This window comes from Amborella trichopoda, chromosome 6 (genome assembly GCF_054954075.1).
Source record: "Amborella trichopoda isolate Santa Cruz 75 chromosome 6, AtrichopodaSantaCruz75HAP2 v2.0, whole genome shotgun sequence".
Taxonomy (NCBI): domain Eukaryota; kingdom Viridiplantae; phylum Streptophyta; class Magnoliopsida; order Amborellales; family Amborellaceae; genus Amborella; species Amborella trichopoda.
Genome location: NC_142341.1, coordinates 45,184,405 through 45,208,610, shown reverse-complemented (window position 1 = coordinate 45,208,610; position 24,206 = coordinate 45,184,405). Strand labels below are relative to the sequence as shown.

The 24,206-nt window shown below is 34.5% G+C and overlaps 1 protein-coding gene across 3 annotated transcripts; it reads right to left on the bottom strand.

Moving 5' to 3' along the window:
• Positions 1-223: 223 nt before the first annotated feature.
• LOC18442096 (uncharacterized) lies at positions 224-14,793 on the bottom strand. Of its 3 annotated transcripts, none has more exons than XR_016056822.1 (9): positions 14,318-14,789; positions 8,624-9,183; positions 8,272-8,462; positions 4,837-4,917; positions 4,210-4,296; positions 3,925-4,038; positions 3,741-3,812; positions 2,336-2,503; positions 224-687 (listed from the first exon to the last, which is right to left on the bottom strand). XR_016056822.1 is itself a non-coding variant. In XM_006852319.4 (9 exons), exons 1-9 carry the CDS (start codon positions 14,770-14,772, stop codon positions 596-598), a joined length of 1,839 nt encoding a protein of 612 aa, XP_006852381.3. In that variant the 5' UTR covers positions 14,773-14,793; the 3' UTR covers positions 224-595. The 3 variants fall into 3 exon arrangements, 2 of the variants coding, with proteins under 2 accessions (XP_006852381.3, XP_088724778.1); XM_006852319.4 differs by having other exon boundaries at positions 3,925-4,057; positions 14,318-14,793; XM_088868652.1 differs by lacking the exon at positions 14,318-14,789 and adding an exon at positions 9,768-9,956 and having other exon boundaries at positions 3,925-4,057.
• Between the last annotated feature and the right edge of the window lie 9,413 nt (positions 14,794-24,206).

The window sequence follows — 24,206 nt, the reverse complement described above, 5'->3', positions numbered from 1 at the left end:
CCAATTCCATCACATTAAATTACAAGAGTTTCTTGTTGCACGTAAAATAAAATACATTCCGTGTGTCAAATTTCGCAAGGCATTTAGAGTTTTAACGACATTTTGATTCTCAAGATACCTCTTGAGATTCTTAGGCACCCCGGAAGATTCAAAAGAATATTTACTTGAAATTGCAAATGTTGACACAAAAAGTAGTTGCCTCAATAATTACCACAAACATAAAGAGAGAAGCATACTTGGTGTCTCCATATAATCTAATGGCCAAGAAAAAGGTTTAATCTATGAGAAAGTTCGTCATAGCGCAAGTAAAATTTGGATCAGCAATAACAAAAATATATGACACTACCATGGACATAATTTCAGGTTATGAATCACATACATGGGGTGTATTTAATGTGAAAAAATCCACACACTTGCATGCTTCAACAAAGGCAATTTATTAGTTTTTGTTTTGTGGCTTGTTTTGTGGATTAACTCAGTTGTCACTTAATTGATAATTCTTTGAAAGCTTCATGTCATCTTGTTTAACTAACTTGGAGCATTTGAAGAAAATCCCCATAAACGACTAATAATTGTGCATTGAGAAGTCCCTTGATCACTTCGAACCAAACCCAAACCACTTGGCCAAGAAAAACTTGTTCTTTCCACCAGCGTCATTTGTCTTTGTTGGTGCTGGCTTCGGTAAATCTGTGAACGATGCAAAATAAATTAAATAGAGCCTCTTCTACTTCCTGATACCTAATCAAGGATAACCTCATCCATGAGAAATAAAAAGCCAAATTTTTAAGATGCTAGATACAATTTATCGAGTGGAAGTTGCGTCTAGCTTGGTGCACAAAATAATTGTGCAATTAACTGTAGGTTTTTTTTGCTAGACATCTGCATATACAAGGCTATGACTCCAAATTGGATACTTTGAAACCGATTTGAATGCACCAGAACTTCATTTTCCTTCTAATTCTAATGAAATTGCTAATGCAGTATTGATCTTATTTGTTATCTCACATAAAACTTGCAAATCTTTATTTGATTTGTGATCCATTTGTCCTGAAAAATATATAGCTGAGGATGTTAAGCTATGCTTGAACAACTATAATATTGCAGTCATGTCAGATAACTCAATTAGTCTTGTCATACAAATTCTTACAGAAACAGTTGAATAAGTCATTATCAAACTTTGAATACATTAAAGCAAGATGTAGTTTTGCAGAGCCATCACGCGAAAATCCATACTTCATAAACCATACTTTTGGACTTAATGTTTTACGCCATCTTTATCTGCCTTGTATTTATTTTTCATGCAATTAAAATCCTCTAGATTGAAACTTCCATACACCATGATAACATTTATCAAATCGAATACTTTGAGGCACAATCGACATAACTCTTATCAATTCATTAAAGTACATACTGATGCATGTGAGATAGGAATAATGAAAGAAACGAAGAATCTGCAAACCCCAAGGACCAAACATGTATTAGAGCAACATAATTGCAGAACCCACACCTGTATAATAAATCGGACACTAGTATGTCTAAAAAGGCAACAGGCAGAAACAGGCACATATTTCACAATTACATTGAAACGTCTTGAGACCTGCTCGCTTCTAGTGTAGTGGAATGAGAGAAACTACAATATGGTCCCTATGGTCCTGGAAAGAATATGGTTTTAGGGGTCATGGTCATGAACAAAGAGGGAGTTACAATCAAATTAATGACATATTTGGTGGTACACATGCTCCTTGCATCAGCATCCAGTGGGAGAGTGATGTCCCTTATTTCACTCTAACTATTTTCCGAACAACAAAAAATTCATCAATGCATTACACTTCCCCTGCCGTTACTGTATCCCATTCCCTTAAAATCAGATTTTTTAGTCCATCTCCTTGTCTCCAATGCAAATCCACTGGTTGAGTGTTGGGAACAATTTTTTTCCTGGATAATTAATCACGAAAACTTCTAGACAACACAATGTCGTCCTTTTCATTTTCTGGGTACATATGTAGTGCCTTTTTGTAACTAACCAATTGCTGGGTAATTTAATATTTCTTGTGAAATGTCTGGATAACATGTATGCGATTTTGGAGGATTACATCTATTCCAAATTTGGATATGGGTTTCCCCATTTGTCACACATGAATGTCAAAACTGAAGCTGTGAGTGCGTGTAGATAGATAGGAAGAATTGGCATGCTAACTTGTCAAAAAATCGGATTCATATGGCTCAAACACTTCACTAAGAAAATAAAAATCACAAGCATGGCATTGATCACCTTGTAATTGACAAATAAAATAATGCATTAGCAATATAGCCCTGAAGATTAATCTTAGCTTACCCATTTTTGATGGTAGAACACAAGCCTTTACATTTTTTACATCCACAGCCTTTGGATGTGACATTTCCACCTTTCTTTCTGTTTGAGTGGATGAATGTGACTGTTGAGAAGATGAGTGTAACTTTCTGACTGAATCCCTATGCTCCATATCCCGATTTTCTTCTTCATCTATGATCAGAACAGGACAATTTATTTGATTATTTGTGTCATGCTTATTAGACTTACAAACATATTTTAAGTATGACTAAACAATAAAAAACAAGTGCATATAACAACAGTTTCATTCATATGGATGATTAACGTCTATCACAATGATAGAAACAAAATGGCAATAATTATGCAAACCATGGTAATTAAACATTGTAATGCATTCATCACTACTAACTTGCCGTTGCCACCTGGCTGCAAAACTTGGATTTCTTAATATGGATATAAGCATCTTATGACCACCACAGAAAGCCCAGAGAAGCCATATTTGAGCTAGTGACAAATTTAAAAGTGGTGTAACAGAAAAGACTACAAAACACTGCTTAGAAGATCATTACTAGGCTTATTTTCATTTGTTACTATGAGCAATGAAATCAGAAAAAAATAAATGAGGAAATAAATGGGAGAAGTACAACAGGGACATTCAACAATGACAAGTAGATGACTTTAATTTTAGAAATCTAGTGCTTTTCCTCCACAAAAATGTGTTTTACATGACCTGCTAGTTGAGAATGAAAAACCATAAAAAGAAATGTAAACTTATAGGCAGCATGCTGCATTACACAAGGAAACCAAAATATGTAAATTCTCACTTTCCATTGGCGTGCTCCCACATATACTAACTTTTTTAGCCATCAAGAATAGTGACATTCTCGATTCTGCTTGATATACTCAAGCAAATGATGTGAAGGTAGTCAGTGAAAGGTAATCATCAAGATCTTTATAACTTTGTACATGATGCAGGTGCAGGACCCCAATGTGAAGGTCTTTTTCAGAAGCTTCAGGATAGATTTTAAAAACCAAAAAAGTTAGACAATTTATACCCAGTTCTACAAGTCTCTTGAACAATATTTGGTTCACTCATCGTTTAGCTCGGTATACATATAGTATAACAAAAAAGAACTCCTATAAGACATTTCAGGTTTTAGTGCAGATGTAAATGTCATTGTGAATTCAAGATTTACTTCATTTCATGACATTCTAAGCTAAAAAAGGAAAAAACAATGTATTACCAGATGATTCGTTAAACATACATGTTGAAGCTTGAAAATTGTCAATTTTTTTTAATCCCAACAGTTAGTAGTAGCTTCATCTAATGGGAATTCATCCACATTCACCTATGGAGTGTACATGCTCTCAGCAGAAGGAGAATTTTACAAAATTGCAAAAAAAATAAAAATTCTATATGATTAAGTACCTCCATCAACAAGGTCACCATAATTGTAGAGTAGGATTTCTTGAAACGAATTGTCCAGCTTAGCACGGGTCACTGATGAACAAAGCAGAGAAGAAATTTCTCTGTCAATCAGCGATTAAAATACCAAACCTAGTAGCTGAATATCACTTGGTACAAAAACAAAATGCATAGAATGAATGCATACATCGGTCATAAAGTGAGTTTCTATAATTTGGGCCCATGCCCACCAAGAGCAATTGCACTGCTTCTGCATCTCTATTCATGGAGAGTTTAGCTGAAGCATTCAGATTTTGTGTATCTAAAAGAATACCAGCCAGCTGTCAACACAATGAACTAGTAAGATCCTAACAAGCCACATTACTCGTTTCGGTCTTTATTCATATTAGCATATCCCAAAGGATCATAAATTGAATAGAAATTAGCAACTAAAATGTTGGAAGGAATACCAAGTCAGTTTCATGTATGTTACCATCAATTTCTTCAGATATGGGGCTTGAAGAAGTTCATATGCATGTTCGCAATAGTTATCAGTGAGAAGCGTGCAAGGCGAAACCACCTAGAGATCCACAGGCCAATAACTTGAATCAGTTTGGAAGACTGATGGAAGTGTTGCATTTCTTTACGAAATGTCCAAATGCTGTCTTCTGACCAAGACTCATGATGTAATAAATATTGTTAAAACCCATTAAATAAAAGATTATTAAAATTACAAATTGATTTCAAAATTTGTTCAATAATTAAATAATGTAACACCTAAGAAGCAAATAACCAGCATACACATGATACAGAAGGAAACTACTAGCAAGAAAATCAATTAAAGTTTGACAAAAACTAAGCAAATAAATACATAGAGTTCAAGCAGATCAATATTAATACCTTCTACTGTAGCATCAGTCTTGAAAAAATTAGCAGCTATTTTGAAACGAATGAACCATGAAAAGAAGAGCTAAAGGAATAAAGTCTTCCAAACCATTTTTACATAATTCACAACTGGGTGCCATAGTTTCAAAGTGACTTCATGGAACATTTAATTATGATATTGAAAAAAAAGAACAAAAAAAGAAAATATCTGAAGTCATCTGAATAAGGAATTTACCTCACTGTTTGGTTTGAGCACATCTTGTCCAATGACAAGGATGCTTAGACGCCTGGCCAACACGAGGCTCTCCAAATCCACCTGTTCCCAAAGTAATAAAAGATTGCATTGCTTAAGAAATCCAAATGCAAGTGTGAACTAGAAACAAATTTACAAAAGTCAAGACCATAGTTATGAAAATCATGCAATTTGGTAACATGTATCAGTTTAACCTAGGTGCACCATTTACCCAAATAGATAACTAGTACTCCATGCTCTGTTAAAATAAACAGAGTGCATTGAATTTTATTCATAATCATGAGTATTGTGTTCAAAATCATTACAATGTGAACCTAATTGGAAACAGTAGTTTAGAAGAAAACTTGTATGAAACAAGATACAAATCTGGAATGATATGAATGATCTCTCATTGCTCAAATCCGTCTTCTCCTTGGAAGAAAAATTAAGGAGGTTGTAAGCTCTGATGCCCAAACTATAGAGTCAAGGGCTTGAACACCAGCTGTTTTGTTTCTATCAATGCTTATTTATTGCTTTGTTTAAGTGCTACATCATTCTAAGACATGCTCCATTCTATGTTTTAGATAGTCTATTTCTATAGCAAACTCTAATATATTAATAGAACAAACAAATGAGTTTTACTATTTTCTATCACTACAATAGGATGAGATTCAAAGCATACTAGAGAAATGATGCTCCACCTAGGTACTGGAGAATGGTTAAGAGAATTCATATCCAATAAATCAAGTGATATGAATCAAAATAAACTTGTGTGATGACAATTGAACATGTCTGGTTTCGGTCTTTGACCTGCAATCGTTCCTCTTATTTAACATATTTTATTAATAGACTTTCTTTCCCTTTCAAACTTTAGATTAAGTGTCCCTCATGCTCTTAAAATTTAAAGCACAGAACTTGAATTCATTATATCATTATCACAGTTTTTTCATAATTTTAAAATATATAATAGGATTTTTTATTATCTAAGACAATTATTTGATTCTCACTTTTAAGGTGATCTCTAGAGGAACAGTCTGATAAGAGGCCATTACCGCCTTTTCTATGACAATCAAATTTTAATGATTGAGTTCCTCTTGCTTTCTAATTCCTTTTCAATTTCATGGTGAAATATGGATGTTTCCTAGGTTAGGGTTTTTAACATGCTAAAAGGATATCTGTTCCTCATGCTTTTGGTTATTTTATCTTGTTTATTATTAAATACTTGCGCTCAATGACACTACATAGGACAATCTTATCTCCTTTATAACTAAATGCTTGAACACACAACCAGCGCAATCAGGGATGATTTTATAATCCAAGTGCTTGGCTGAGTCTTATTATAGATGAAGTTTCAGTATCAGAGTAGTTTATGTTTGGGAGACTTATGCATACAAGTCCATATCCTCCAATAGAGAATTCATTTAATCCTAAAATTGGAAGCTGGAAAGGAGAACTTAGCAAGAGAGATCCCATAATGGGAGAAATTTCCATTAAGGAAGAACTCCCATGTAGGGTCTCAATTACAGAGAGGACTATGGAAAACATGATGACTATGTTAAAAGAGTTGATTGCAAATAAGAAAGATTCAGGATCAGTTTTAAGCCAAAAAAAAAAAATTCTACTGCTTTTTCCAGCAATAAAATCAGATAGATGGAACCATTCCCTATGTACAATCTAGAAATCGAGTGCGAAAATTGGATGAGTGGCCAAATTAGTTGGTGCTTGAATTCAATATCAAACAATATTATGAACAATGGAAATTATGCCAGTGAAGGTAAACTTGGTGGACAAGCACTAAAATGGTGGGGGCATATGTGGCTGGCCTAGATGTCGACAACCAGCCTCTGATTCATACATAGCACGAAGCCATCGCTATACAATTGTGTACCAAGAAAAATTGAATGACGTAATTATTGCACCAAAAACCAGTGCACTGTTTCAGGTTATACTACTAAATTACATTAGCAGTGTTTCTCAGGGTAAATCCACAAGACCAAATGACTTGAGATAAAATACAAGGGCGGTCTGGAGTACCATAAAAGAAATGGATTGGCAGTATTTGACGATTGCCATATTGGTGAGCTGTCTGGAAACAACAAAGACTCAAAAGAAAGTGGTAAGGAACTACACAAGAATGCTGATTCAGTAATACAAAGGATAAGTATTGTGAGCAATGTCAGAACAGCGGTCATATATCAAATGAGAGTTCGAATTCTCACCCAGAAAAGAAGCCCAAGAAATGGATCAAGGAAGTTGCAGGTACATGTCAATATAAAGATGATAATTGAATCTTATTCACCAAAAAAAAAAAAAAAAACATGATGATTGAATCTTCATTACCATGAGAACAAGCTTCATTACCCATAAATCCTCATACCAAGGCGAAGGGAAAAAAGAAAAACAAATTGAGGGGATGCAAACATCATACGCCAAATTGCTATGTAATTGGAGAAGTGTATTCCTAAATTTAGGCAACCATGGAATTCCATGAAATAACAATGTCTCAAAGGAAAGTGGCAAGAAACTAAAAAAGATAGTTGATTCAGGAATACAAAAGAACGCAAGTATTGTGAGCATTGCCAGAAGAGGTCATATATCACATGAGTGTTGGAATTTGCACCCAGATGAGAAGCCTAAGCAATGGAGAAGGAAAGTTGCAGGTACATGTTAATATGAAGATGTGATGATCGAATCTTCATTACCATCAGAACAAGCTTCATTAAACTTATATTCTTGTACCATGGAAAAGGCAAAGAAAGAAGTAACAAAAGCCAAATGTTGAGCGGGGACAAACATCAGCGGCCAAATCGTCATGATGGGAGTATGCAAGTTGAAAAATAAAATGGTATAATGAGTACAGTAAGGTAAGTCACTGATCAATTCGACTACCACAAGTTAATAAAAAGCTGAATAATGCAACAATATTACAAAAGACATTGTCCTAAGCATCATGCTAATTACCAATTTCATATTGAAGACGATCACTTTCCCATGTGTCAGATATTGGGTGAATTTTCCCCACATAAGGGATCTAAAGCCTGCTTAAGGGGTAGGCTGGACCCAGTTTATCTCCCGAAACATAAGCAAAAATAAAAAGAAAATAAGCCTCCTTAAGCTTATTATGTTGCTTGAACTACGAGAAAGTTAAGTGTAACTCCCATTAAAAGATTGAGTTTTTAGTACATAAACTAAATGGTGCAACCCTTTTTGTGCCTACCCTCAGTGATAGATTGTTATGTGCTGAATGAATAATATTGGGTTGAGTTTTAGTTATAAGAAAGTGTTTTAAGTCTTAATGGTGTTTTGTGGAATGTAATTTACAAGGATAAAGGTTGTTACAGCCGATCAAAGAGTCCTTCTAGTTACTGATTAGTAATAGACATTTGATATCATATATGGCAATGACATCGAAAGAATGGAAAGTGAAGGTGAAATTACCTCGTTAGAGAAGAGCAAGCTCATTGCATCAATTCCAGTATCATGGAAGAGTCGAGCAGCCTCCCTATGCTTCCACATCCTACCTCTTTTCATGTTCATTACAGGAACGATGACCCCGATCTCCTCTTTCTCCTTCTCTTCATTCTGTAAAAGCCATGCGTAGCATATTGCAGCTACCATGGAACTTGCGCCTACATTGTAACAGTTGTTAGTCCTAATTTTATCACATGATACTTTGACGAAACAGCTAAAATGACAACTTTTTTCTTATGAAATTTAGAGCTTGAAGTATGAACAAACTATGGCTAAAACTTAGTTTGAGAGTTGGCCAGTTATTTTTGCTTCTACTTACCATTTGAAGATCCAGACAATAGGATCTTAGCCTGAACTGCCATCTCCCCTCTTGAAATTTTCTCAATTCTACGCCTTTGCTTCTTAAGGAATGAATTGAGGCATGCAACATCTTCCAAGGGAATCGAAACCACATCATCTTGCTTCTCCTCCTCCTCATCACATTGAATCCTATCAATTGAGCAAGTAGAAGAAGATATCGATCTCCTATTCAATGACTCCACTAAATTCTTCGGTGGTGATAAGACTTGGTCCTCTTTGAGATTCTTAAAGGATCTCTTTGACGTAATTTCTCTTGCGGTGCTTGCTAACTCATCTTGGAACCTTGATCTTCTTCTTGGTTGTTTGCTTTGGACCCCCATGTTAGGCCCATTTTGCGAGTGTTCTTCATCGAAAGGAGATTGGTTATGCAGATCATTGGGTTTGATAATGTTGTTAAACCACTGTTTCACTGCAGAAGCTTGTGACTTCTCAATGTTTGCTCTGCCTTCGGACTTGTTCCGATTGTGTTTTGCAGATTTTGAAAGAATTTCCTTGCTAAATCCTTCTAAAGCTCTATGCCTGTTCAATGTTAGCAATGTTTCCATTGTGAATATTAGATGTGCCACATTGTGACATAAAATATAAATTTCTATAAATAATCAAATGAAAATTTTTTGACATTGAAAAATGCAAATGCTTTCGTCAATCATCTTCGATATTAACCATTGAAGCCCAAGCCTCACTCCTATAAAAATATTTTAGAGGGAAGGACAAATATAGAACTCCATTTACTTTGGCAGATTTTTTCGAAACCGTCAGGAACACCAAAAAAAAGGCTTCAAAATTTTGAATTCTGACATGTTTCCAGTTGGAAATCCATCATTTTATAATGTAAAATCAATTATTTCGGTCAATAATTGACTAAAAAGCTTGAAAAAGGTGAAAGAATTGAATAAAAAAAAAAATCACCGGTTCTGCTGCAAATAACCAGCCAGTGCTGCAAATAACGGGATCTATTTCATAACGGCAGTTATATAACGTTATAACATGTTTTTAAATACACCGGTCCGATTAAGTAAAAAACTAGTTGGTTCGAATAGTTTCCGACCGGTTTTGGTGCAGAAATTTTTTCGGGGGGGGGGGGTTTATCCCATAATTAGTACCTCAAAACCGGTGCTAATCGAAACCGAAAGGGTCCTGGTTCCACTCTAACCAGCCGATTTTGGTTAGAACGGGCCACTTTTTGCTGCACTCAAGAAATTTCTCTCCTCCTCACTACAGTAGTAAGAATTTGTTTAGAAATACTGTATCTCATAAAAAATTCTCAACAAAAGTCACGATGAAATATATGAATACGGTGTTTCTTACATTCTTTTAAAGAGAATTCTAGTGGCCAATAGAAATTTTGGGATGTTCTGGTCAATGTTTTGTTGACAATGTGGAATTTGGTACTTCATTGCAGTTGAGTTGTGGTGGCAATTTGTTTAACTTTTTTTGCATCTTTTCATAACTGCCCGTTATATTAAAGTTGTGGTGGCAGTCAAATTGGTTTGAAAACAATGTTAGTATATGCGCGTGTTCTTGCTCACACCATGGACTGATAGCCACATGTGATGCATGGGGCAGGTCAAGACTGCAGTAGCTGGGTTTTAATGGCGCTATGTCTCAAGATCCATTTGCATGTTGTCCAAAAAAAAAAGAAATACTTATCATGCAGGTTGAAGCTAAGGTTTAAGTTTTCATTGTCACCTAATCCATTAAAAACCACTAATAGTTTAGAAAAAAAATGGGGCTCATCGTCCAAAAAATTTAAAAAAAAAAAATAAAAAAAAATAAAAAAAAAAAAAAAAAAAAAAAATATATATATATATATATATATATATATATATATATATATATATATATATTATATATATATATAAGGGTTAAGGTTTTGGTGTGGCCGCTGTTGCATGAGACCACAGCTTAAGACCCATTTTGAAGATGAATTGACGACTTAAAAGCTCCGTAAATCCAAGGACCTCCACGATCATGAAATATGGACTTGGAGTGACAAAAATCATCCATCATGCATCATTTCTTCCCTTGATCTATTTAGATCTACACCACATTTAGCATCTACCTAGATCTATCGGATCATCACTACTTTTTGAGCCCAATATTCAACATTCAGGGGAGAAAATGGATTTGCTATCAGGTGTGGTTTGGGTCCCCAATCCATTTCCAAGATAGCAAATTGGGCTAAACCACTTCCCATCATATTATTTTCATTTTATTTTTTAGTATTTTGGGTTTTTTTAACATTATCACTCTCCAAATTCCCATGTCTCACATTTAACAAAGGGTGTGAATTTTTAATGTCTTAATTATCCTTATTTTCTTCTCTGTTTATAAAATAAAAGGGTATTTATGTTACTTTCTAAGATTTCATTTACTTTGAACTCATTCATTCATTCAAAAAGTGTTAAAAAATAAAAAAAATCTCAAAAATAGGAAAATATATTCAAAGTACAATTAAACAAAACACATGAGGTTAAAAAAGCAGTAAAAAATATATTCTAAAAATATCAATATGCAATGGGGGTATTTTTAGAAATAATCCAAAAAGAAAGAAAAATGTAAGAGTGAGTATTCATATCCAAAACGCTTTCCATTGCCAAAATGATAGAAAAAATAAAAACACATTATGAATAAATTTCTTGTCTTAAATTTTTTTTTATGATTTTTCAATTTTTTTTTAACATCCTCAAATTTGACGCGCCCAACTCAGGGACACTCAGACTCGCCTCCAATTTACTCGGGAGAGACGTGGTTGGCTCGCCTGAGTTTTTGCACACTGCTGTCAACTAACAATAAAGATTGTCGCCCTGCCGCCATCGCTATATGACTTATATGGGAGGAAAAAGTTTATATAAACTTGCAACCTTAGAATGTAGAATTAAAGATGCACCTAAAAAATCTAATGGAAAAAGTTGTTTTAATAATGAAAAACCATCTAATTGATCATATCGAAATAGAGATGTATGAATATGTAAAAAAAAAGAAAAAGAGAAGAAATATTGTGAGTCCTATAAATAGTGCATTTTGCAACACATTATCTAGACCGTCCATTTTTATATGTATATAGATCTACTAGTTTTCAACTATGTTTGGAGTTTAAAATTTTATAAAAATAAACTTTCAGATAATCCTAAGAATTTTTTACGCCAAATTATATGTTATGACAAGATTGGGAGGTTCGCTGTTTAAAATTGCAACCTTATAGAAACCACACCCTACATGTAATGTTGCAATGTAAAAATATCAGCAATTCTGGGGCTAAATGGAGGCCTTTACATATCGACATGACAAGAGACCTCAATTTCTTGATAATTAAGGCAAGTGTTCCATATAAACCCCATTATACTTGTTTAAAGTTGGTTAATATGAAAAAATTGCACAACCATTTGTTCCACTAAACAATCGGTTAAATATATATTTCCACGTATGGACAGTTAAAAGTGCTCTACGTTTTCAAAGAGTTAATTTTATTTTGTTTACCAATTTAAATCATGATACATTGATCAATACAATTACGTATGGAAAAAGTTTATATAAGGTGCCAACCACATACAGTCGGAAGCAAAGGGCAGCTCAAAAACTCATTGAAAAATGTTGTTTTTATTCTGAAAAATCTTTAAATTGATTATCTCGATATTGAGATGTATAGATATGAAAAAAGAAAGAAGTTTAAGTTTTAGAAATAGTACATCTTGTGATATATAATCTGAAATATTCATTTTCAATACTTAAAGTGTTTATATATCTGATCGATCTATAAAATTTTATAATTAAAGTTGAAATAAATGTTCCAGCCATCCTAAGAATTTTTAACATCAAAATTACATATTTTTACGAAATTTTGCAGGCCCGTGTTCCTTTGATTGTTTAATGTTGACACCTCATGCAATTTGCACCATGAAATACTCGGGCCGGGCTCCAGCTAGTCTAGACTTTTAAAACTATTCTTTTGAACAGCCGTAAACACGTTATTTTGAACAGCCGTAACAGCCGTAAACACGTTATTTTGACGGTTTCATAAGATGGTGCCAAATCAAGTTACATCCTTGAAAACCCTGGTGATTTGCGATATGCCTTTCAAACAAAAGAGAAGCTTGAGCAGTTGATGAGACGTTTTAAGTAACTTACTGGTCTTTGATTACTCGGGGGAGCCAACTCGGATTACCATTTGGGGATTTTAAAAAAAGTTGAAAAATTAAAAAATTCAAAAAATTAAAAAATTTATTTGTAATATATATATGTAGATAGATTATCATTTTAGAAAAGATTGAAAAGTATAATCTAAAAATTCAAGAAATTTATTCAAGAAATTTAGAAATTTATTAGTAATAATTTGTTTGCTTTTTTCTCATTTTAAAAAAGATTAGAAAGTGTTTTGACCATGAATACTTATTTTTATATTTTTTCTGTTTTTTTAGATTTTTTCTAAAAAGACCCTGTCACAAATTGATTATTTCAAAATCTATTTTTCACTACTTTTTTAACCTAATTTAGATATATCTTGTTTAATCTTATTTTGAACATATTTTTCCCGTTTTAAAATTTTTGTATCTTAATTTATTTTTAAATATATCTCGTGCAAGGATTGCAAGACCATCAATAGGAAGAATTGTAGCTGTAGAAGAGGAACCCTAGATTACGATTACCACCATCATTTTATTAACGGGTGCAGTTGGCATACATATGCTAGAGGTAAAGTGCACCGTCAAATTTTATCATGGAATATAATTTTGATGTAAAATGTTTTTAGGATTATCTTAAAATCTATTTTTATATCTAATTATTAAATTTTAAATTTCAAAAATGGTTAAAATCAAGTAGATCTATAAACATATGAAAATCTTGAAAATGGACGGTGTAGATAATATGTTGTAAAATGCATTATTTCTGGGACTTAAAATCTTTTTATTTTTCATGTTCATATATCTCGATGTCGAGATGATCAATCAAATAGTTTTTCAACATTAAAACTACCTTTTGCAATGGATTTTTGAGGTACATCCGTAGTTGTACATTATAAGGTTGCATCCTTATATAAACTTTTTCCTTTATTAAAAAATGACAATATGTTAAAATAGGTACATTCTATGAGCCTTAAGTAATTAACTTGACCAAATCTTTAGATTTCTCTTCTAAGTATTTCATTTTTCTTTAGCAATATTGACACTAAATAACATCAGTAGTGAAAAAATTGCTAAGATAAGCTAAACAGAAACTAATTAACATGAAGCCTAAATGACATCGCTCTTGTCTTGTGACACTGGTTTCAACCAGGTTGCACACCGAAAAGAGGCCATAAATCTATTATTTTTTTTAAACTTTTTTTTTTAAATTTTTAATTTTTTTTATAATTTTGCCATAAATATATTATTGATGTTTAGGAAATAATGCATATCTTATAAAATAGCCCAAGATTACGACTTTATTATGAAATATTTACCTTTACCACCTTGAAGAAGAAGCAGCTACATGGCTATTATACCACAAAAGATACTAGAAGTTTAGGTAAATCTAATGGTAGATTAACCAACATAAGAATAAATGTACAAATTAAAAACTAACCACTTAATCCACCCAAAAAAGTAAAAAAATTGACCTCTAATCACACACTATCAATCCTAATATTCTTCAGATGAAAAATAAGAGAACTTACCTTCTGGCCGACCTTGAAAGTGGGTCCCTTCGATCAAGAATGGAAGCCGAACAGACTTCCCTAGCAGTAACGAACCTCGGAGAGCCTACTGTGCGTGACGGAGAGGCAAGTCGGCTTGGTGAAGAGGCCACCATCCTCCGAGCCTCTTCGAGCCACTCTTCAGTCAACTTGCCACTACTACTTCCACCGCTTGTTTCTTCAACTTCGTAATCTTCTCGTCTCTTCGAGCTTGTTTCTAGGTTCGTGTGGGTTCGGTCGGAGCTTCCAGTGCCGAAGAACCAATCGTCCATGAGCTCAGTAAGGTCTACCGAAGGCTCGGCGGTGGGCACGGATATCGGCTCCGGTGGGTTTGTGCGCCTGCTCGTGGCGCTGGGCCGTGTGGGCGCACTGGGTTTGGTAAGACGGTCCATTGGTGGTGCGAGGTGAGGGTGTGGGGACGGGAAAGCAGAGCGCATGAATTGGAGTATAAAATGGCTCCTAAGTTTCTTCTCCAAACAAGATTGTATGGGACGGTGTTTTCGAGGGAAATACCAGAAATGCCATCCTCATTTTGCGGAAATATCGATTGTCTCGTGGGGTATATCCCTGGTGGCATGTCGAAGGTCGGCATGAGAGTAAGGTCAGAAAGAGGTTTCCTTCTCGGAAATCTCTTTCTCTCTCTCAAAAAGTGAACATTCAAAAGAGAATTACACTATGTTAAAGAGAAGAGCAATAGATCCTACGATTTTGTTGCAATTTGATAAAAAAGAACGCTTGGGATACTTTTTGGTTTGAAATGTTTTTTGGTGAATACTTTTTGGTCGAAATGTTGATTGATATGCTTCAATCTTGGATTTAAAAATTGCAGTGTTTGCGAAATCGGCCGAGTAGTTTCTACTCAGTTACTCGGGCTCGGGCCCTTTGTTGAGCCTGAGTTGTCCTGAGTTAGGGGTCCAATTTGGGGATATTAAAAAAAAGTTAAAAAATAATAATAACAATTTCTAAAAATAAGAAATTGAAGATATATTATTTTACGTTTTTTTATCATTTTGGCAAACACGTCCTCTTTATAAACACAAAGCAATTAAGTGAACGGTGTGGATACGTAGAATTCTCACGTTGTAGATTCAAAATTTTTAGGCAATGAAAGTGATATCCTAGATTGTAATGTTGTGTATTGGGCCGTGTATTTAGGATATCACTTTCATTGCCTAAAAACAAAAATTTTATTGATAAAGGACAAATTACAATTTCAATTCTAAATCAAACACGAATCCTAATTGAAATAGGATTTCTAATGCACATACATACCAATAAAGAAACCTTTGAGAAGCTACTTAATGAATTGTGTTTAGAATTATCTCCGTGGGACTTAGCGCACCCACACCCGAATACCTAGCCAATCGTGCCCTATATATTTAGGTCTTGCTTGAGTCTTCTATATGGGAAGCACCTTGGCAATACCCTTTAGCTTTAAATTGGGGTAAGAAACTTAGGGTTTCTTTTCAACCCTCTAAAAGACAAGGATTTCTTTTCATCCCTTTTCAAGCCTTGGAGCATGCCACAATGTGGCACTACTCCTAAACAAACTGGGCTGGGCTTGCCCTCTTTTGGATGGCCTAGGTGGGGTATGCGCCCTCTTATAGCCAAGTTTAGATAGGGGCGTGCCACCCTAAATAGAGAGAGATGATAGAGAGAGACAAAGAGAGACTAGAAATTGATTTGGGGTGAATAAGGTAGGACTTCCGCACTATATAGGGTCCCATGACCTAAGGCATGCAAACTTCTAATAGGATTCAACTGTCACCTTAGGAATTCCAGGAACCTTGTGAGGTTCAGAGAGAATTCTTGAATCATTTTCCCTCAAATCCTTGACGGATATCCACTTTTATTCCAACTAAGATTAGAACTTGATAAAACAAACTCAACTAGGGTTTCACTATTGGGTTTATGTGGCATTTAAAGACCTTAAGAGAGTTTGTATAAATATTTGAATAAATGAATCATAAACTCAGTGGCAGTGTGGTTATCTTGTGGACCATATTAGGCTAATATAATTTGTCGATACTCGGATTAGGTTTGATGTGCTAGGCTAGCTGAGTTGGAAACCCAAGGTACTTGGGCATAGAGATGAAACAGAGGAGAGATTAGTGGCTTAGTCTTTAATGAGGTCGAAATATGCCTGGATGATAGCTGAGGGACAATGTGACTTTTGTATGTGATGAATAGTCTATAGAGACATGACTAAGACCTCATTGTTATATCATCACATAATATGTACATAGATAGCCGTACTGAATAGTAATCGACCATTGAGGGTGAAACGTATACATGTATGAAAGATTACCCCTATGTACCATAGAGTCATGGTTGCATCATGATCTGGTGGATCATGGTTTGTCTTTAGGGGAGAACCTGAAATTCATAGACTTGGATTGCATCCCCAAACCTATTGATTGACTTTGGTGGTCCAATCATGAGCCCTTGCAGTAGACTGTGGGTTAAGAAAGCTAGTGTGGTTTGGACCAGGTGCAGTGTGCCTGTGCATTGATTAAATCCTTGACCTATTCGGATCTGATTTGCATCAAAATTAATTTAATTTAATGAATTTTATGTTATTTGATTTTTAGAATGCTTATTTGATTTTTTGTGAATCTACTAATATTTTAATTTTTTCATTTGGATTTATAAATCATGAGAAATTCAATTGCTAAAGTTTTAAATAAACTAAGAGATTTAAAAACCTAAAAATGAAAAATAATTTTTCTAAAAATATATGGGACCCTCCATAAGTATTGGAGGCCCATTTAATCACATGGGACATTTTTTTTTTTTGATAGAAATGTCCCAAATCACATGGGACATTTGGTGGGGCCCATGAGTGGCCACCAAAGGGTGACACACCCCAACCCTAGCTGGTCTTAGGGGGCCATGCCCCAACCTAACCCATTATCTCTAAATTGGGTGGCACGCCTTGGTTAAGTTAAACTTGTCCTTCTCTCATGGGTTCTAAATCAAGCTAAGTTGGTTTGTGATTTTGCGTAGCAAAGGAATCATCCCTTAGCTAGTAGTTTTCTCTTTCATATCTTTGATATCTATCTCTTATAAGGGTCAGGCCAAGGGGATTGAATTATACTAAAATATTGAGACTTTAGGTGGGAGATTCTAGATCGAGATCCATGTTCATTGATTGGGCTATGCCATAAGATAGAGAAATATATAGACAGATAAAAAATCCTGAGCACTATCGGAAAGAGGAGACTTAACGTGGGGTGTATTAAACCCTGTTGAGGTAGTCTCTAACAATTTTATTTCTTTAAAGTTCTATTTGTACTGTGTTCTTCTTTCCCTATAAAGCAAAGAGTCTAAGTTTTTCATTATTATGTAAAAACTTTGTTTTAGATGGTAGCAAGTGGGATCCTATATTTCTTTATTTATTTGTTGCAAGTGAAATTTAATTGTAATTGGACATTGTGAGTGATCTTGCCGGGTGATTTTTTTTTTTTAAAAAAAATATATACTGTGCATTATCACATAGTCTATCTTTCATTCTCTCTCACTCAAAATTTTTTACTTTAGAGATCCAAAAATAAAAATATCTAATTTCAAAGACAAAAAGTCAATTTTAAACGAAGAAAATCTATCCATAATACTTTCTTTAACTAACTCCTACTTAGAACAATAGTGAGAGGGGCGTCCCTCCCTTGTGGGCCTACATCCCACAACATGTGGTCCAATAGTATCGGGGCTGGGCCCGCTGGATCTCACACTAAAACATGGCCATCCAAAATATAAGAAAAATATCAAAAGTGCCTTTTTAGGGTTTTAATATTTGAAATTCATAAAGGGTGGTAAAAAGAAAGTTTTTTAGGTTTCTAAAAATTCTAAATCACTTTTTAAAATAATTCTAGAAGGGCGTTGGATACACTGTATTGCGAAAAGTGACTTATCAAGGCGTTTCACTTATGCTAAACGTCTTAAATCTACAACAGCATTCTCAAACTAATCCAACAATAACTATGACCTTCATTCAATTACAAAGTCATATGATTAACTCGTTAAAGTTGGCCAATAAATAGGAGAACTAGGAATTAAGTGTGTCCATTACAAGTACCCATTGAAAACAAGTCATATCAATAAGGGAAAAGTTTATATAGAGCCGAGGCTCTAAACAATCAAATTCGAGCCTAGCTCAAAAAATTCCATTAGAAGAGGTTGTTTTGATGCCCAAATATCCTCAAATTGATCATCTCAACATCAAGATGCATGGACATGAGCAAAAAAATGGATTTCAAGTTTTGGAAATAGTGTATTTTGTAACGCATTTTTTGACCGTCAATTTTAAAGATTTTCATAAATCTCTCGATCTACATTATTTTTTAAGCTTTAAACTTTATAAATAAAGATGAAAATATATTTTAAGGCTATCAAAAAACTTTCCATAATTGAAACCATATTTCTCGATACTATTTGAAGGTAAGCTCTAATTTGATTGTTTAGAGCCTAGGCTCTACATAAACCGCACCCTATCAATAATGATGCACACAAATATATTACTATGGTGCAGAAGAACACTCTTTTACTCACATGTGCACGTCCCTCTTAAGGATGTTTCCAAAAATGCACCTATCATGTATACACACCACAACGAATGATGACCCTACAATGTAACCCATTATGGTAGTGCCTACACCTAGGTAAAGGTTTCGGAGATGACTAGGGCCTAAACCACTTAACCTAAGGTCAGTCAATAATTTATACACTCCCATTGAAGTACACATCTACAATAACTTTTTAGTTTTTTATATGTGCTTAAGGCCTTTAAAAGCCACAAACCCCCATGTCAAGCACATTGAGCACAGGAAAAATAGCGTTTCGTAATGTTTTTTTAAATGTTAAGGAACAACCCCTTGGTCTAGGTGATCAAGGTGGCAGAGCCACACGTGGCCTCAAACGGGAAAAAAATAAAATAAAAAATATCATCCAATGTTTCTTAGAAAGAATTGATGTTGTAATATTAACCCCACAAATACATTTCCTGTATAAGCCAATTACGTAAACCAAATATTCCTAAAATACCTCAACCTTATAACTATCTTACTTCAGAACCAAATAGTATAAAACACCATAGAAACCTTCCAACAAAGCCTTTTCCTCACTTGGGAAACCTTAAGCAGGATTTGCTGGAAAGGGGTATAGCAAGAGCAAGCTAGTATGCCATTTAACATTTTTATGTAAGAAACAAGGTTAAAAAAATCGACTCTGCAAAGGTAGTTGGCACTTGGCCGAGCCGATTTACTCTGGCGGGACCGAGTAGCTTGCCCGAGTAGAATTCATGTTTAAAAAAGAAAAAATCAACACCAAATTTAATGGATATATAATATATCCTTCACCCTTTTAGAATTAGGTATTGAGTGGTGTATTGGTTAGGTTCATCTTTTTAAGCGGCTTTTGTAGTTAATACGTCTCGGGTTCCAATCCTCGTTTTCATCTTAAGTTTTCTTTTTGTTTGAAAAGATAATACAACAATAGATATCTTATTAGCGTTCCAATTTTTTCAGTTAAATGTTTTGTGGCATGTTGGCTACTGGGTTCCAATCCTCGTTTTTATCTCAAGTTCTCTTTTTGTTGAAAAAGATAATGCAACAATAGATATATTATCAGTGTTCCATTTTTTTCAATTAAATGTTTTGTGGCGTGTAGGCTACCGTGTGTGCACTTCTCTTAGAGGTCTTAGGTTCGAATCCTCCTCCAAACTATATCATCTAAAAATTTGTGTGCACTAGACTCGGGAAAAAATCGCCTCGCCCAATGGGCGAATCTGATTTACTCAATGAGTCAGACTAGAACTGTGCTGAGTCAGGAAACTGCTGTAAGAAATAATAAAGTTATATAATGTATAGTTATTTTTTTGTATTTATTTTTATTTTTTAACTCAGGCTGGACTGAGGCAAGTTTCTCAGACTCTTCTGAGGAGCTTGACTCGGACAGGGGTTGTGTCCTTTGGCCGAGTCGTTGTTCAATAGATTGTGCTAACATCATGATATTTTTAAAGCAATTGTAATATACAAAAATTTCCAAAGTTTACCTAAATATTGCTCCCCGCCAATATGGAGCACAAGAGATTAGCAATGAGAGTGACACCAAGATAAATTCCGGATCAGATTTTTTGGGAATGCATTGGATTGTTAGCACTTCTTCAAGAAGTGTGTCTTCCGCAGAATGCATCTGATGAGGTTGTTTGGGAGATTGACTTGGATGGTTTATATTAGGTGAAGTCAATATATAATCTACTTTTCCATGACTGTTGGAGATGGTCTATGCTTGAAATTGCCATTATATGGAAGTGGCCTTTGCCGCTTAAGATTCAAGCCTTTTTATGGCTGGCAGTGCAAGATAAGATTCTCACTATTGATAATCTTATTAAGAGAGGTAATAGCTTGCTTAATATTTTCTTATTGTGTAAGAATGATGTTGAAACAGGTGCTCATCTGTTTCTCCATTGTTCTTTTATGTTTAAAATTTGACGATGATTTTTTGACCAACTTGGGATCGCTATGGTTATGCCTTCGGCAGTCAAGGGGATTATTTCAAACTTAGCACTACCTATGCTTCCACAAACTGGAGTGGTGATTTGGCAAATTATGAGAGGACTAATTTTATAGGAAGTTTGGAAGGAAAGAAATCGAAGAGTATTTGACGGAATTTGTATGTCTGTGGAAAGAATTTTGGAGAAAATTTGACATTCCATTTGGCTCTTATGCTCAATTACAAAAGTTGAGAAAGATATTCTGGAAGTGGATGTTAGGATAAACTTACCGAATTTTTTCCATTTAAGTTCTTTTAAGTGCAGGCCTAAGGGGAGATGGGTATCCCCTTTGGAAAGGATTTTTAAACTTAATTTTGATGGTAGTTCATTAGGAAACTCAGGTCCTGCTGGTTTTAGTATAGTGGTGAGGGATTGTAATGGATCTGTTGTCTTTTCTTATGCAAGCCCTATGGGAGAGAAAACTACTAACTGTGCAGAACTATTGGCTCTCTTCAATGGTTTAAAACTTTTCATGGTAAGGAATTTAGGTCTTATCGTGTTGTGGAAGGTGATTTATTGAATATCATCAAGTGGTATAATAGGGAGCAAATATCGCCTTGAGAATTGCGGTCCATTTTTGCTACAAATTTGGGATTTGTTTAGGCCTTTCATTTTCTCCTTTATGCATGCCTTCCGTGAGGCCAATGCATTGGCGGATTTCCTTGCCAAATGAAGTACTGCTTTAACTAAGACTTTGGTCTCGGACTTTGTAATTTCCTTTTAATCGTTGATTAATAAAGCTCTTAACTTCTATAAAAAAAAAGAAAAGAAGAAGATAAATGTTCGAATAATTGTACTCAACAATGAGAGAGGAGAAAACATGGAGTAGTGGAATGTGCGAATCTCGCTGAATGATGATATAAAATATCATAAATTAGGGGTAGATCCTTGAAATAAACCCAATCCTAAGTTCCAAACTCTATTCATAGATCATTGAGGATTGAGATTGAATAGGTCTGTTTTTCATATAGAAACTTATTTACGGGGGTGTTAGGTTAGTTTTCACTATTTCCAAACTATAGTACTGTGGACTATATGAGTTTGTGGTCAAGAGACCTACAACTATATGTAGTGACAAGATTATAGTGTTAGACTATTATGAATAGTATAGTCTTGGAGGATACTAGCTTTTTACCAACAATTAATTGCTAACCCTTCACGAATTTCAACAAAGTGTTGCTACCTTAGTAACGTTAAATAAAAAATGAGTTAGGAACCGTTTTTTTACAGGTGACATCATGCTAATTTAAAAAAAAAAAAGTGAATTGGGAAAGTATATAATGAAACCATTTATCTTTGACGCAAGGTAATCATAATTAATCTTGACCATTGGATGTGAAATTAGGTGGCTACGTTCATTTCATTGACTAAACTCAAAGTTTAAAAGAAAATTCTCGAATTTTATCTAACACCCAAGCTATCTGATTTCACGAAAGATGGTTGTAAGTAATTGCGATCTCTCTTTGCTAAAGATAAATGGTCTCATTGTATACAATCTTGCAAGCTTCATAGCATTTATAGCTGTAATGTAGGACAATGTAAGTAAAATAATTTTTACACATATTATCAATTTTTTCCCTTGTAAATACCGGTGGTTTCTTCCTTAAAAAATAGAGAATATATGAAAGAAAGTTTGAGTATAGAAGGTATGTAAAAATTCTCTCTCTCAGAAGAGAATATTGAAGAACATAAGGTTAATCACCTTGAGAATACTTCTACTCTCGAAGAGCAATTTGAGATAACTTCATGTTTATTTCTTAGTTTTACAAGAAGAATTTTTCAGAATTTATTTTTCTGAAACAATAGAAAATTATAATTTTATAGTTTATTTTTTACCAATTGGAAAGCAAATCATTAATTGAGTTGTGGTTTCAGAAAAGTTATTAAGAGTGCAATTCAGTAACTTAAAAGTGAAATGCTGAAACTGGTTGTACCCTGAGGGTATACTCATCAGGATAAATTCCATTTCGAAATATTCTGTGTCGGGGGTGTTTAATGCTTCAAAGAAAGTGAAAACATCTTTATGAGTTGTTTCTAATTCTTTGAATTTGCTACAAAAGGAATTTCGGAACACCCTTAAACCAAGATATTACTCTTGGGATTTAATAGTGGGGATACTCCATGATACATCCTCATCCTCATGGATTATCATGCTCTACTAATTTTATTTCAGAAGAGAAAACCTTTTATTTTCTAGAGTTTACAAGCAAAAGAAGATTACATAGCAAAGCAAAGAGAACATGGTTTGAACTTGCCATTTTTTTCTTCTTATTCCTTCTCATGTGGGTATTTTATCCCTCTTAATGCATAGACTTAAGACTCTGCTTTGTCCCTTCATTATCAGAGTCACTTATCTCTTGTAACTTATTCCGTAACCTCTGACTGGCCTTCTCCATAACCCCTCCTTGTGCTCAACTTTCATATTCATGAAAGTTGCTAAGATAGTTAATAACAGTACTCTCCGAAGAGTCGGACTGGTACGTGGCATTTCTTCCGCTTTCATAGAGCTTCACATTCCTACTTGAAGGGACTGAGTGAGCTCCACTGGTGGGTCAGTTGGATTCGAACCCATTTGAGTTTGTTGGACTCTGAGATGTGGGGGTTACCACCATAGTTCTAGGACCACAATCTTGGTGTCCCAAGATGAGAGAATCGTTTCCAGATCTTCACAAAAAGTTTCAAACATCAAAGTTTCTGGATTTTTCCGGCCTTGAAAGGTTGTCTATGTTGTTTCTTATAGACATAATGTTCACAAAATTCGAATCCATCAATTTTAAGTGTAGGAATAAAATTCATCTTCAGCAAGACCTCCATACCTTTATCACTCATATGCCCCAATATTCTATATCATAGGCGAAATAGGACTTTTTCATCTTTGATCACGGAATTTACTTCATCATTTATTATTGTGCTTCCCAATAACTTGTACAAGTTCTTAACTAGAATACATTTCATCACAATTAGAGCCCCCTTTTTGATACTTTGATTACTCCGCCTTGAACGGTGAATTTATAACCTTTCGAATTTAGAGAAGAGAGGGAAATCAAGCTTTTTTTTTGTTCCGGCATATGCTTAACATCCTTAATTATCTGAATAGTCCCATCAAATATCAGTAGGCGAGTCGAACCCATTCTAACCACCTTGCTAGTGGAATTATTACTCATGGATACCGATCCTCTTTCACAAATGAAAGTAGATAGGGACACGCACATATATGTGGTTCACCCTAGATGAGTTACGTCTGCGGGCAAAATGACGAATGTGTATTCACTATCAAGCGAAAAACTAACAAGATTGGGGTTATGTAGAGTTACCTCATAC

What these genes read in the sequence shown, in the direction of transcription:
- LOC18442096 (XM_006852319.4), bottom strand. Translation starts at nt 14,772, where the DNA reads ATGCGCTCTGCTTTCCCGTCCCCACACCCTCACCTCGCACCACCAATG. An exon ending in GCTTGCTCTTCTCTAACGAG is followed by an intron (nt 4,918 to 8,271) that starts GTAATTTCACCT and finishes CTTTGGGAACAG; the next exon opens with GTGGATTTGGAGAGCCTCGT. An exon ending in TGTTCTACCATCAAAAATGG is followed by an intron (nt 688 to 2,335) that starts GTAAGCTAAGAT and finishes CATCGTTCACAG; the next exon opens with ATTTACCGAAGCCAGCACCA.